We start from the raw sequence: 15,454 nt of genomic DNA on the forward strand, positions 1-15,454 counted from the left end.
TTGGAGAATGTTGGGGATAATTTCCTCGTACAAGTGCTAAAGGAACTGACCAGGGTCCATGCACAGCTTGAGCTGCTCCTCACAAACAGGGAAGAACTAGTAAGAGAAATAGAAGTGAGTGGCAACCTTTCCTGAAGTGATCATGAGATGGTGGATTTCACGGTCCTGACAAAAGGAAGAAAGGTGAGCAGTGAAATACAGACCCTTGATTTCAGAAGAGCAGACTTTGACTCCCTCAGAGAACTGATGGGCAGGATCACCTGGGAAGCTAATATGAAAAGAAAAGGAGTTCAGGAGAACCGGCAGTATTTTAAAGAAGTCCTACTGAAGGCACAGGAACAAACCATTCCAATGCACAGTAAGAAAAGCAAATATGGTAGGCAACCAGCTTGGCTTACCAAGGAAATCCTTAGTGAGCTTAAATTCAAAAAGGATGCGTATAAGAAGTGGAAGCTTGGACATATGACTAAGGAGAAGTATAAATATATTGCTGGAAAATGCAGGAAAGCCAGAGCACAACTGGAACTGCAGCTAACAAGTAATGTGAAGGACAACAAGAAGGATTTTCTACATGTGTTAACAATAAGAGGGTGATCAGTGAGGTTGTGGGGCCATTACTGGAGGAGGGACATAACCTGATGACAGATGATGGGAGAAAAGCTGAAGTGCTCAATGCTTTTTTGCCTCTGTCTTCATGGACAAGGTCAGCTCCCAAATTACTGCACTAGGCAATGCAGTATGGGAATGAAGTGGGCAGCCCTCAGTCAGAAAAGAACAGATAAGAGCTATTTAGAAAAGACAGACATACACAAAGCCATGAGTCCAGATTTAATGCATCAAAGCGTACTGAGGGAATTGGCAAATGTCATTGTAGACATTATCTTTGAACACTCATGGAGCTCGGAAGAGATCCCAGATGACTGGAAAAAGACAAATGTAGTGCCCATCTTTAAAAAAAGAAAAGAGGACAATTCAGGAAACTATAGACCAGTCAGCCTTACCTCAGTTCCCAGAAAAGTCATGGAGGGGATTCTCAAAGTATCCATTCTGAAGCACTTGTAAGAGGGGAAAGTGATAGGAGTAGTCAACATGGATTCACCAACAGCAAGTCATGCCTGACCAATATGATTACCTTCTATGATGAGGTAACTGGCTCTATGGACATGAGGAAGTCAATGGATGTGATACACCTTGACCTTAGCAAAGCTTTTGATACAGTCTCCCACAATATTCTTGCCCATAAATTAAGGAAGTGTGGATTGGGTAAATGGACAGTAAGGTGGATAGAAAACTGGTTAGACAGTCAGGCCCAACAGGTAGTGATCAATGGCTTAATGCCTGTTTGGCAGTGGGTTTCAAGTAGAGTGACCCCAGGGTCAGTGTTAGGGCCGGTATTGTTCAACATCTTTATTAATGACCTGGAAAAGGGGATGGATTGCACCCTCAGCAAATTTGCAGATGACGCTAAGCAAGGGAGAGTGGTAGATATGTCGGAGGGTAGGGATAGGGTCCAGAGTGACCAAGATAAATTGAAAGATTACTTTTGGCCCAATCTGACGAGGTTCAACAAGGAGAAGTGTAGAGTCCCGCACTTGAGACAGAAAATACCCAAGCACTGTTACAGGCTGGGAACCAACTGGCTAAGCAGCATTGAAGCAGAAAAGGACCTGGGGATTACAGTGGATGAGAGGCTGGATATGAGTTAATAGTGAGCCCTTGTAGCCAAGAAGTCTAATTGCATATTTGGGGCGCATTAGGAAGAGCATTTCCCCTACATCTAGAGAAGTTATTATTCCCCTCTATTCAGCATTACTGAGGCCACATCTGGAGTATTGTGTCTAGTTCTGGGTCCTACAGTGTAGAAAGGGTGTGGAGGTATTGGAGTGGGTCCAGAGGAGGGCAACAAAAATGATTAGGGGGCTGGAGAACCTGACCTATAAGGAGAGGCTGAGGGATTTAGGGTTATTTAGTTTGCAGAAGAGAAGACTGAGGGGTGATTTGATAGCAGCCTTCTTACTTCCTGAAGAGGGCTCTAAAGAGGATGGAAAGGAGCTGTTCTCAGTAGTGACAGATGGCAGAACCAGGAGCAATGGTCTCAAGTTAGAGGAGGAGGTATAAGTTGGATATCAGGAAAAACTAAATTTCACCAGGAGGGTGGTGAAGCACTGGAATGCATTACCTAGAGAGGTGGTGTAATCTTCATCACTAGAGGTTTTTAAATCCTGGTTTGACAATGCCCTGGCTGGGAAGATTTAGTTGGGGTTGATCATGGTTTAGTCAGAGGGGTGGACTTGATGACCTCCTGAGGTCCCTTCCAGCCCTAGGATTCTAGGATTCTGTGAACTGATAGCAATATAATTCCAGGTTCAAAATGTTCAAAAATACACATTTAAAATGGGGTGAATAGATCCAGCCATACCTTTGTTACATTCCCTAGTTATCAGATATTACAATAAATGTTAAATTACCTACTGATTCCCACCCTCAGTTCTTTAGTGTTTAGTTTTCCTTTGCTAAAACTAGCAATGAACCTCTGACAAGGAAATACAAAGCACCACACACTGTAAATATTCCTAGTTTACCTACCAGTTGCTTGAACTGTACATAAGGGAACAGCCACAGTCACCATTTGAGGACGAGGAACAATTATGTGCTTTCCTGACCCAGAAGGTGTTGCAGCTGTAGAGTTTTGCTGAGAAGATGGAACCTCACTGACATTAATGTTTACTGGAAGATTGAAGTCATATGCTGCCACCTAAAGGACAAAAATATAGTTCTGGTCATTTTCTCAGTGAGGAAATCAGGAGGTTTATGCTATACTATATAGCACTGATATCGCTATTTTAAGAGAATTACTAAGAACAATTTTACAGAAAATTAACTTGTGGGCCTGATCAGGTACCTATGAAGTTAACGGGAGCTTCCTCTATTGTCACATGGTGTCAGCCACCTTAAGTACCTAAAGGGTACATCTTCACTACAGGGAAAAATCGACCCTCCTGCAGTCAATCTTTGAGAGTTCAAGTTAGCGTGCCAAGTAGGCACGCATTAAATCAAACTTACAGGGTGCCTGAGTAGACACTCCTGCCTCCTACCACCCCACCCCCAGTTCGCCGTAAGGGAAGTTGACATGAACGCACGCTCCCATCTACCTCACTGAGAGGAAATAGCACAGAAGCCCAAATTGTGTTAACATTAGCTACGTAATTAACATTTCTGGAACTGCATACCTTAATTCAACCTTTCAATGTTGTGTACACCTGCCCAAATATCAACCTTGTCCCATTACAGTCTTCTATGAGGACAGGGAATAGCAGAACTATACATACCTGAGCTCCGGGTGAGGCTTTTCGCACATCCTAGTTTTAAAAGGTGCTTTGTTACTTTTAAAATATTCTTGCAGAGAAAATCTGGTTTGGATTTCTGGCTATAATCAGTAATATACAGCAAAAGTAGGGGGGTAGGGGGTGTGCAGTGTAAGAAAACTTTCCTCAGCTGCTCAAGAGAAAAGGCAGTCTCCAGCACATCTTGAACATTAAAAAAACCATGGGTCAAGAGGGAATAAGTTTCAAAGTCAGGAATCCTTCACAGAGAGACCTTTGCCAAAACCATCATTTACACTGGTGCAATACAAACTTCAGTGCTTGCACTGATCCTAATTGTAGCAATATTTCATGGAAAGAAAGGTATTTGCTCAGAATCTGACCCAAAAATTAGAATTTTATAGGTTAAAACGAATACATTGAACTCTATCCAGGAAGCTGCTGGCAGCTAATGCCTATAGTAGAACATTGGAAAATGATTCTTTCACAATTTATAAGCAAGTGGCTATATTTTGCCTGGTTCTCTGTTTCTGAATGGGTTCTCAAGAGTTGCCTCACACAGCACACACTATAGCAGTTTACTCTCAGATGACAAAAGGTATGGATAACCCAAAGTCAGCATGGGAAAGAAAAGGAGGCACTTTTACACTGATATCTCTTTAAAGACACATTGGAGTCCTCTTCAACTTGTCTAGTTCTATTTTCAGCTAATGCTTCAGAAAGCATGCATGCTCAAGGTCTGTGCACTTCTTAGAGCTTTTTCATACAGGAAGTCCAAGCAAAACAAAGCTAAAGAGCTTACAAATTCTACAGAAATACGTACATTAATCTTAATTTTCATGTGTGATATAGTGAGTAGTGAATATTTTAAAAAATTTAAATGGGGAATAAAGCATTGTCCCAATCCCACTGATCCTGGAAGGGTTTATACTTCAGTGCCCTTGCCGAATTTGTACCCCCCATATCAACTAATGCAGAAATCTCGCTTTCTTGACTGAGTACAATACAGAGATGTGTGTAGGGCATCTGGGTGGATTGTGTTTTCTGTTTGTTAAAGGGGAGAGAAAGTAAAGATTGCATGAGTTTTCTTTCAAATTATCAATGGACCATAGTGATATTTCAAATTTGGCAATGAATAATGTAACGGAGAGATAGGCATGTTAGTCTGTATTCTAATAAAACAAACCAGCAGTCCTGTATCTCTTTAAAGACTAACAAAAGCTCATCACCTAATAAATTATTTCATTAGTCTTTAAAATGTTACATGACTGCTAGATTATTTTATTAATAATGTAAGTCAATTATCTCTGAAAGACAGTGCAATTAAAAAATTAAGAATTTCTTAAACACTACTTCATGCAATTTTTCTAATTAAGTAGCTCAGAAACCATCTATGTGATTTACTTCCAATTTCACTACATACCCAAAAAAACCCTCTCATCTAAGACCACATAAAGTGAAATCTGAAGTCAAATGCACATCAAAGGTTCTCTGCACCCCTAAACATACTAAAATTTTGTATTTCCAGAATACCGTTATAATGGAAAGATTACGTAGCTGCAGTCTTTGCTGTGGAAAGATTACTACTGATCAATTTTCTCTCCATAAATTTGAAATTAATAAATCATTTTATTTTTGAGATAATATACTTTAAAACTTTTGAAATCTTTTCCAAAAATGAAAAAGATCTTGGTTAGAAGAAAACAGATATTATATTTATTGTTACTATTATGTAGACACCCCCTATAGCTGCTATTCTACCCTAGAGAGAGCAATAAAACTAGCTACTGTCAATTTATTTGAAAAACAATTTGTAAAGGTCAGATGTCTTTTTTAAAATTTTGCAACACAAAAGTATGTTCTATGTTCATTATATAAATCTTTAGGATACTTGCTTGGCTGGCAAGCTTTACTACAGGGTATCTTTAGTACTGGAATAGCTGAATATTTAAATAATTCAATCCCATATGTGGTGTAGTGTAGTGAAATGAATATGGACCCGAGACAAAGAATTCACGTTAGCAAATTCAGGATCTGATTGGGCAGTACCCTGTAAACTCTGTGGGTATGTCCACACTAGAATGTTTTGTCAACAAAATGTCTATTTTATCAATAAAAGTCAGGGAGTGTCCACATTCCCAAGCACGTTCTGTCGACAATAAGCTGACAGAACACAGCCCTTTTGTCCACAGCCGTACCCTGCTCTCCACAAGGAAGAATGCCTTTGTCAACAGGTCTCTGTTGACAAACCAAGGGTCTGGACATTCCAGGGGCCTTCTGTCAACAGAAAAGGCCTCCAGGTGCCCCAGGGAACACCCTGTCCGCAGCAAACTGTGCTCTATGGCACCTGCCTCTAGCCATTCTTAAAGCCACGGGGAGCCCAGAAAACCCTGTGGCACAAAGCTGAGAGCATGACACCAGCAGAGCTAAAGGCTGCAGTCCCCTATGCTCTCACACCCACCCTGTAGCTGACAACTCTGAAGATGGCTAAGCAGCAGGTACTCTGCAATGCGCCTCCAGCCCTCGAGGGACCAGTCATAGGGGTCCCAGGAGCCATTCCAGGGCTCGAAGAGGTGGGCCCCCTCCTGGACCAGGGCCAAGGTCCAAGCCCTCTTGGACCCGTGGGGGTAGAAGAAGACCCTGCAAGACCCCAAAGCAAAGCACCACTAGCCCTCCATTTACACCCAGATGGCCACTGCCCTGGCAGAACAGGGCCAGTGAACCCCAACCATGGAGCAGGTCTGGATGAAGGTAAAGAAGCTTCACCAGGGCTATGTCCAAGCCAGTATGCCACCTGATGCGATGGGGCAGGACCCGCCACCAGCCCCTATTACTGAGAGCTACATGATGTCCAGGGGAGAAGACACATCCCCGCTGCACTGAAGCATGGACATGGCATTTAAGGCCCCACCACCACAGCTGGAGCACCATCAGCAGATGAAGGAGGCCTCCGAGCCCCAAACTTCCACCAGAACTGCTGCCAGACAAGGCACTGGAGAACAGCAGCAGCCTCTTCATTGTGCTGGAGTTGGTCCCCACAAGCCACGCCACCTCCCAGGCTTCATCAGTGCTTGGTAAGGGTCTCTCCAGTAAGTACCCCTCACGTCACAAACCCCAGGGCGTGGGAGATGGATGTAGATGAGGCGTGCTGCGTGTGCTGCCCAGCCGGACCCTCGCACTGCAGTCTTGGCATGTGACACCATGCGCAAGGTAGTGTGTGCCACCCAGAGCCAGCAGACAGGGGTCAGCCTCCTGGGAGGCCAGATAAGCCCCAGGCCCTGGGGGGGCAGAGGGTGCCCTGCCAGTACCTGCCAACACCAGCCTGACCCCTGACGCGCCAAGGAGTGCAGCACCCAGCACGCAGGCATGGCCAGAGGAGAGGGACAGCACCGTGAGACGCATGTGGCGGAGGGACAGGGGAGGACCAGTCTGCCCCCAGATCACCCACCACCAATAAGGGAACCCCTCTGTGGTTATACACCCCTATTGGCCACTAGCCAGTCGAGGGGAGGGGCACTGCAATCAGCCCGATCCCAGAGGCACAGTGGAGGACCCCATACAGCAGGGCCCACTGCGCAGGCCACACATGGCTCTGCTCCCAGCACGTTCCCATTCCCTCGCCCAGGGGGTGTTTGTCACTGCTCACGGTGGGGGCAGGGCCATAGGGGCTGCATTGCATGAACGATTCTCTGCTTCTCCTTTTTGTCTTCCTTACAGCTGCACCTACATCCTCTGAGGGCTGGGCCAACCCCACCTCACCACCTGGGTGAGCCAGTCCCACCTCAACACCAGGGCAAGCCCGCAGCCAGATGAGCTGTCAACACATCCAGGGGGACCTCCACTGGGACTACAACGCTGCCCTCTGGAGGATGATTGAGTTCATGAAGCAGTGGCTACGGGACAACACAGAGTGGCGATCACAGGCTTGGGACCAACACATGTCCCGCTTTGACACTGACACCAGCATATGGTGGGACATGATGGCGCAGATGCCCCCAGCTGCTGTCCCAGCCCTCAGCTGCCACCACCCCCGCTGATTCCCCTACCCCCAGTGCCCTGCCTCCACCAGTCATCCCACTGCGTGTCCTGGACCCACTGCAGTGGCTGAGGTCCATGCTTGCCCCTTGGCTCCCCAGCTTCCCCTGCTCACCCAGACCCTGCTGCAGCCCCACCACCTCTGTACCTCCCCCTGCTCCATGCCCCAGCCAATCCCTGATGGGGGCCCTGAATGCATGGCAGAAGGGGATTCCAAGGCTGATGCCACTTGGGGTCCTGCTCCCCCTCAGGTTTGCAGCCCCCCACTCCTCCTGTCCCAAGACCCCCCCATACAACTTCTGATGCCCTGCACTCCCTGTCCCAAGTCATCTCCCCCACAGTACATAGTTCAAAGATTTTTGCACTTTGCTTGATTGTAAATAGTTTGTAATTACACCAGTTCTTTTCAACACATTTTACTTTGGTTAAGTAAAAGAGTTGTTCACAATGCCCACATCCCTCTTTACTGATCGGGGTTGCGGTTGTGAAGGGGTGAAAGGATGGGTCATGGTGGGGACAGGGTAGGGAAGTGGGTCTGAGGTCCCCACTGTGGGGGGCTGTAGGGTGCGAGAAGACTTTGTAACGGTCTCATGAGAGCAGTCCGACCCCTCCGTGAACTCTTAGAGGAATCATATACAGAAGCACGCTGCCAACAAACAAGAGATACCAGAACTGGTCTGTGCAAGGTGAAAGCTGCAAAACAACTCACATCACCTGCGAAACAAGCCGCGCCTGCCAAAACTCCAAGGCTACGCTGGCAGTAGGCCACTAGAGATAGTGATAAGGAATGCATAGGCAATTTTAGGCAATCTTATGTTAATGAGCTCAGCTCATCAGCTACTGTTAGAAGGCCTGTTACAGAGCCTCTCCCTGAGCGAAGCTCCGACGCGTCGGGTTTTCCCCCACTGGTGACTGCGGCGTCTCCGGGGCTCCCGTCACGGGTATCGCGCGCTTTCAATAAACAAAATATAGCACTCGCCTTCTGGGTGCAGCCTCGTCTCTGGGGAACCCGAGCCTGGTTGGCTACAGGGGCTCTGGAGAGGGTTATTGGGAGCCATGGGAGAAGCTCTCCCTCAGGGCATCACAGATTCACACCCCATCTCAATGGGCCTGGCGGATCAGAGCTGCACCTGGCTGCTCATATTCGTGGCTGCTGTCCACCCCCAACCCCAGGAGCAGGGCTTCTCCCTTCCCCTCCACAACGTCGTGCATGACACAACACCCTGCCACAACTTGAGGGACGTTGTGCTCCCTGACATCCAGGTTGGTAAGCAGGCACCTAAAGCATGCAATGAGGCAACCAAAAGTTGCATTTGGCCTGCATCCTGTCCCAGGTGAGGAAGGCATTGGAGAATTCCTGGGTGGGGTCCATCTGTCTGATGTAAGGGTTCATGAGCCACGGCATGAGAGGGTAGGTTGCGTCCCTCATGATGCATAGTAGCACTGCCAGCTCACAGTGGGAGACAAATGTGCCTGCCTCCATCCTCTGGCACAGAGCAGAGACACACAACACACGGGCACCATGTGCCCAGCCCAAACACCTGATGTAAATGTCTGATCTAGCCATGGTGGTTAACCAGGGCCTGCAGCACCATCGAGAAGTATCCCTTCTGATTGGCATATTTGACTGCATTATGCTTCAGGACATCAATTGGGATGTGGGTCCCATCAATAGCCCTAGTGCAGTTCAGGAACTCCAGGACAGTGAATCCAGCCATGACTGCGTCTACATCTCCTATATAGATAACCCTCCATAGCAGGATGGTGTTGATGGCTGTCACCACCTGCAGAGAGAGAGAACTGAACACACGTCAAGGACTCAGGGAGTCCCTGGGGAGGGAGTCCCTGGGCCCCTCCCATTCCCCCACCCAAGCTGTCCAGGAACCCTCCCTGTGAGGCCATGGTCCCACTCCCCCTGGCAGCAGGGCTGTGCAAGGGGGAATGACATGCCCCCCCAGGGGCAAGGCATCCCCCCCAACCCCAAGCCTATGCCTCGCACCTCCATCCTGCTTCCTAAGGATCCCCCTTGTGTGGGACGCCCCCTGTTCCCCATGCGTGGACTGCAGCCTGAGAATGCCTTACCTCCCTGAGGAGGGTCCCAACAGTGGACTTCACCACACTGAATTGGTTGCCACCTACCGGTAGCTGTCAGGGGTGGCGAGCTTCCAGAAGGCAACTGAGACCTGCTTCTCCACAGGGATGGTGGGCCACAGCCAGGTGCCCTCTCTCCAGATAGCAGAAGCCAGCCAGGCACAGAGCTCCAGCGAGGTGGCTTTCAGCATGCAAAAGTTCTGGAACCACTGCTTATCAACCCACTGCCCCTTTACCAGCCTGTCCCACCAGTTGGAACTAGTGTTATGCCTCCAGATCCACCTTTGTACCCAGGGGAGGCGGGACGTGCAGACGTAGGTGTAACCATCCAGCAGCAACAGTGAGGTCCTCGAAGTTGGTGTAGGGCTCACTCTTGGTGAGGAAGAGGATGATGGGCAGGAGAAGGTGCAGCAGGTGCTGAAGCACTTCTGTGTGCCACCAGCACAAGCCTGGTGGCTGCTGTGGCACCAAGGCTCACTAGGAAGAGCTGTGTCTCCCAGCAGGAGTTGAAGCTTTGCTCTAGCAACTGTGCTGTCCTTTGTGGAGGTAGACATGCCTCAGCATGAGCAGGGAACAGGTGTCTGGGGTGGTCCCTTTAAGGGTATGTCTCCCCAGGGCTCCCGGAAGGAAATGCTGACCTGTGACCCTGACTGCTCTGGTTAGGGTCACTGTTTTGCTGACAGAGTGGGCAGGCAGTCTGGCCACTCTCTGTTAACAGAGCGGATCAAAACAGTTATGTGCTCTGCAGTCTGGATTCTACATGTCAACAGAAGTTTGTCGGAAGATATCTTCCAACAAAAACTTCTATTAGCAAATCTCTCTAATCCAGACATAGCCTGTCTCTCTCCATATTCTGTCTGTAATGGGGACAATACTTCATTGCATCACAGGGCAATTTCATTAACAGTACTGTATCTAATTAGCACAGTAGTAAAGTGGGGGTGTTGTAGGAAAAGGAAAAGGTCATGTCCTTTAACCCAATATTATAATATTTTATGGGAAAGGGAGTAGAATTAAGTTTATATTTCTTACTTTTTAGTGTACCACTTTGCCACCTAAAACATCTTTTACCATAAGTTCTTTACTTTATAGAATTGTCTAGGCTTTGGCTTTTATTACTAAAGAAATTCCTTAATGTTGCTACCACACGACAAATTATTGTGCGTATTTTGTACAGAAGAGTGATTAGAAAGACAAATTTCAAAAACTGAAGTTATTATACTGTTGGATTTTGAGCTGTTCTTTAATAATTTCCAAATGCTGTACACTGACGTGACAGAGATTTTTTGGGGGTAGGGTTAGGACTATACTGCTTTAATACTGCAGGATATTGTCTGGGATAAAACCACACACAGGAAAGGAGGGAAATGGTTTAAGCCACCTTTCTGCAAACACCTGTGAGTTGTCAAAAGATGCTAGATCTATTAACCTGGAAAATTTTGCTTTCTCAGCAAAGCTACAAACCTGATTAGGAGGAGGATGAAAGATATCCCCAGATACAGGAGATCAAAATACTTGGAAAGCAACAATCTGTAAGGGAGGAGAAGCACTTGCTTAGGGGAACCAGACCAAGACAGCATCTTTCTTAAGGTGTATGGCAAAAAAATGGGCCTGCTAAGACAACCATCAGAAATGGTAAGCCTATCAGTAATAAAGAGAAGCATGTAGACTATGGCCTTGTCCACACTGGCATGTTATGGCACAGTAAATCAGCTCTCAGTGGTGTAACTTCTAAGGTGTCCACATTGGCAAGGCTGTTAGGATATACTAACTACACTAACTACACAGTAGCTTTGCTCTAGGTAAACAATCTCACCAAGAAGAATAGAACTTGCTGCATAGTGACTACAATGCTGGAGTACCTGGGTGGACATCCTGGTGTACTACCACTCTGTGACTGGCCCCTGGTATCTGTCCCTCAATGCCTATTCTTGCCTCTCTGGTGATTGATTTGAAATCTGTTGCCCTGGCCTCAGGTGACCAGGCCTCAGACACACCTTTTACCGAAATTTTCGAAGTCCTCTTCCTGTTTGCTCAGTAATACTTGGCATGTTCTCAGTTCATCTTTCCAGGTGACCATGCCTGCTCCACGAACCAATCAATCCCTCTATTTGGAGCAATGCTGGGGTGTTGGACCTCAGCAGCCTTTGGAGAAAGGAAGCTGTCCAGTCCCAGCTATGCTCCAGCAACAGGAATTATGATACCTCTGGGTGGATACCAAGATACACAACCAAAAGGGTCCAGGATCAAGATTCACTACTGTGTGGGGTCAAAGTGAAGGAGTTGTGAAACACCTACTACAAGGCATGGGAGTCAAAGTGCCACTCTGGTGCCAGAGAAGCCAGCTGCCACATTGCATCACCATATGCTTCTCCACTGGCAGGGCAACTCTCATTCTCATAGCCTTGCACCATAGGCAAGCTCAACACACAGTCCCATGAAAGTGGCTTTCCTCATCTAAAGGCTCTGCACCCACTACTCATCATCCCAGATTTGCATGACAATGTGATCCCACCACTCACTCTTTGTTTGCCAATCCCAAAAGCAACATTCCAGCACCTCCATGAATGCCACAGGACATTTTGTGCAGAAGCTACTACATGCAGCAAGCTCAGTGTTGCACTCCTCTTCATCACTTCATAGATTAGGTAATAACTCAACTGCCACGCATGACTTGTTAGTGAGATTATCAACATTTTCCTCAACAGTTTTGCGATCTGTTCTCGCAGACTGAGGAGGCAGAGTGCACACCACAAAAGCCCTTTAAAGATGGTGCCAAATGCAAACAGAAACACTGGGGTTGCTGGAATGTGAAGCAATGTGCCACGGAACACTGGGACAGGGCCCAGGATGCCCTGCGATCTTGCCGCACCCTCCCACAAGCTTCAGCAGCAGAAAAGAGGAATAGCTGTGGGTAGTACACCACTCCAGAATGTCACTGCATATATGATCACAGTAGTGCACTGCGAGCTGACAGTGTAGACACTCAACAGCTGTTTCCTTGCAGTGCTCTGATTAACTGCCAATGCTTTGCATTTGCCAACATAGACAAAGCCTGAGTGTTGGCTAATGTCCTTTTTCTCCACATATTTTATTCCATCTTTTAAAATAAAGAAACACTGGTTTTAAGCAAGTTGTGAGATTTCTGTGTACCACTCACCACAGACTCCTACAGGGAAGAATCACAAGTATCAAAATTCAGCTGGACCTTCTGAAGCAAAACTACTACACTGCAGCCTAAGGCCTGGTATAGGAATTGTGGAATTCTACCCTAGTTCATGTATCCTGCGTGTACACATGCCTCCACCTTTCGGAGGGAGCATGTTAATGAGGCAGTTTGGAAGATACTAATGAGGCACTAATATGAATATGCAGAGTCTTGTTAACATAATGACAGCCACACAAGATTCAAAAGTGTCACTTTTGGAACACACACCACACATGTAGACGGGAGCCTTTCAGAAGGACCGCCTGACTTCAAAAGCTCCTTCTTCCTAAAACCAAATAGGAAGAAGGGGCTTTTGAAGTCGGGGGGTCCCTTCAAAAGGCCTCCCATCCACACAGGCAGCATGCATTCTGAAAGCGGCACTTACAAATCACACACTGCCACCGTTATGCTAATGAGATGCTGCATATTCATGTCAGTGCCTCATTAGCATCTTCCAAACAGCCTTATTAACATGTCCCCTCCTTTTGCAAAAGGAGGGGGCATGTGTAGACACAGCCGTAAAGGCTTGAGACCTGACATCTGATATAGTGCCCTCAGAAAAATCAGGAAGGGGACAGAAATGCACTTAGCCCTGCAATCATAACAAATACATCTATGTATTTATGATATTTTGTAAAATGATTAATGGAGACCTCAGTCTTTGAAGAAAAATTTAGGAGGAGTAAGGGCAGAAAACATTTTAATTGCTTTAAAACATCTTCAAATAACTTCCAAAACAGTTGCATCAATTCTGATCCTATTCAGTATGCCAATGCAAGAACATGTTACCTCTGTCTACACAGACTACAGGTTGAACCTCTCTCTCTGCACAGACTACATGTTGAACCTGACCAGTGCCAGACGGGAGAATTTTCTGGATGACGGGAGATCAATATTTTCTAGCACATTACCAACACTTCCACTGCTTACTGGTAAATTACAGCACAGAACACTGAGAGCGAGGTCTGATGTCTGGAAACAAATTTTATGGGACCACGGGAAACTTGGCCACACATATGATCATCCGGCTAGCTAACTAAAAACATGAAATATTACAGAGTTTGCAGGACAAGAGAGGTCCGGACTAGAGAGGTTCAACCTGTACTGTTTAACTGTGACAAGTGCTGCTCACACTTCCATTGGTAAGGCAAAGATGAGTCAAGTTTTCCTGTTAAAACAGGAATTCAGTCTCTCTGTTACGTATGAAGAGTTTTTATTTTCATGTATTCTTTCTCAGTTTACTTTCATTTCATACTCTCCTCCCTCACCCCACTGTCTCAGTCAGTCATTAGATGCAATTATCCTACACTGTCAGAGCAGCTAATTTGCAGTTTATTACTGTCTACCTGGCCAACGGGCAGCACACTCATTCTCCAGCCCAAGACCAGAATTCTATGCATCAATGAACTGATATGCAGTCAGAGCCCTATGAGCAAAATTGGCTGTCATGGGCCAGCCTCCGGTGTCTGGTTGCTATGTAGAAAGCACCTCAGTTTCTAAAACAGTGTGAACATGGATTATATTACTTTAATATCTGGACGTACTGCTGAACCCAGCGTGGTTGGGTCATATTTCTAAAGCAGAACAAGCCCATGAGGGTTATCCAAATGTGCCAATCACTCTCCCCAGACAAGTCCATCAGAGGCCATATTTCTCAATTATGAGGGCATAATATGCACCTCCTGCATTTACACAGTAATTTAGGGAGGTAAGAATTGTCACGGCACCAAATTTGTCTGGCATTTTATTGGAGGACGCTGATGTGTTGAGACATGTCTCCCCTGCCCACACAAACATTTGATTTCACAAAAAGTAAAATATGCACAAAGAGCTTGAAACAATAAATTTAAACTTTTCATATAACTATGAAGAACAAAGTAACAGTTACTTACAAGTGACTTCAGACCTCTAAGGTTATTTTCTTAAGAACAAGATTATTTTCTCAAAACTATGCCAAGGCTACTATTATTTAAATATTTGCTGGGTTTAACTACTCAGTACTTTTGTTACACAAAATATGAGCAATGCCCATCTTCTCAAATCTTAGAAGATGAATTAATGTATCATTTAGTTATTATCATTACTGCTGCCCTATAAACTTACTTCTGTTGGTGTGAAGTACAGTGAACATTGCAAGGTTGACTTCCCCTCTAACTCCACAGAGTAGAAATACGGCCTCAGAGGATAATAATCAACCACTATGAAACAAAATAGAGATGGTTATAGGTCACAATAGTATCTGTCAAACCTTTGTAAAAGCTACCATACTACTAACTGATTCCCAGTATAGGGTAGATATAATTTTTTGGCAATGTATTATGGCTAGATTTGCTATTTCTTAGGGGTAAGATACAGTCTAATCCTGAGAAGAAGAGCTGATCACTATCAGCTTCCATTGATGTAATCAGGATTTAGGGTGCCAGTACCTCCGCAGATCAAGCTTTTCACCATTGATTGTCATTTTAAAACGAATGCTCCAACAAAAAGACTTCAGTAAAAATAATGGAAACTAACACACACACAAAATTAACTGTTAATTCTAAAGGTACCACAGGATAATTCTACCTTAGCTCAAGGGGTTTCCTGTCTGCCCTCTAAGTTAGTGGTACTGCAGTCAATGCATGATATACCCCACACAAATACCAGACCACAAGCTAAGTATGAGTCAATGGTGTAACACTGTTGCAAAAAAAGCCATCATTCTGGGTTGTATTAACAGGAGTGTCATAAGCAAGACATGAGATGTAAATCTTCTGTTCTGCTCTGCATCGATTAGGTCTCAGCTGGAGTATTGTAC

The 15,454-nt window shown here is 45.9% G+C and overlaps 1 protein-coding gene across 1 annotated transcript in view; it reads right to left on the reverse strand.

Annotated features, from left to right (window-relative positions):
- CFAP47 (cilia and flagella associated protein 47) overlaps positions 1-15,454 on the reverse strand; it is a 324,141-nt gene that overhangs the window by 208,970 nt on the left and 99,717 nt on the right. The window contains exons 21-22 of the mRNA XM_074988334.1: positions 14,761-14,855; positions 2,587-2,755 (exon numbers count right to left, since the gene is read on the reverse strand). Of these exons, the coding sequence (XP_074844435.1) occupies positions 2,587-2,755; positions 14,761-14,855 (264 nt within the window). The remainder of the gene's footprint in view (positions 1-2,586; positions 2,756-14,760; positions 14,856-15,454) is intronic.

Source organism: Carettochelys insculpta, chromosome 1 (genome assembly GCF_033958435.1).
Source record: "Carettochelys insculpta isolate YL-2023 chromosome 1, ASM3395843v1, whole genome shotgun sequence".
NCBI classification, from domain to species: Eukaryota; Metazoa; Chordata; order Testudines; family Carettochelyidae; genus Carettochelys; species Carettochelys insculpta.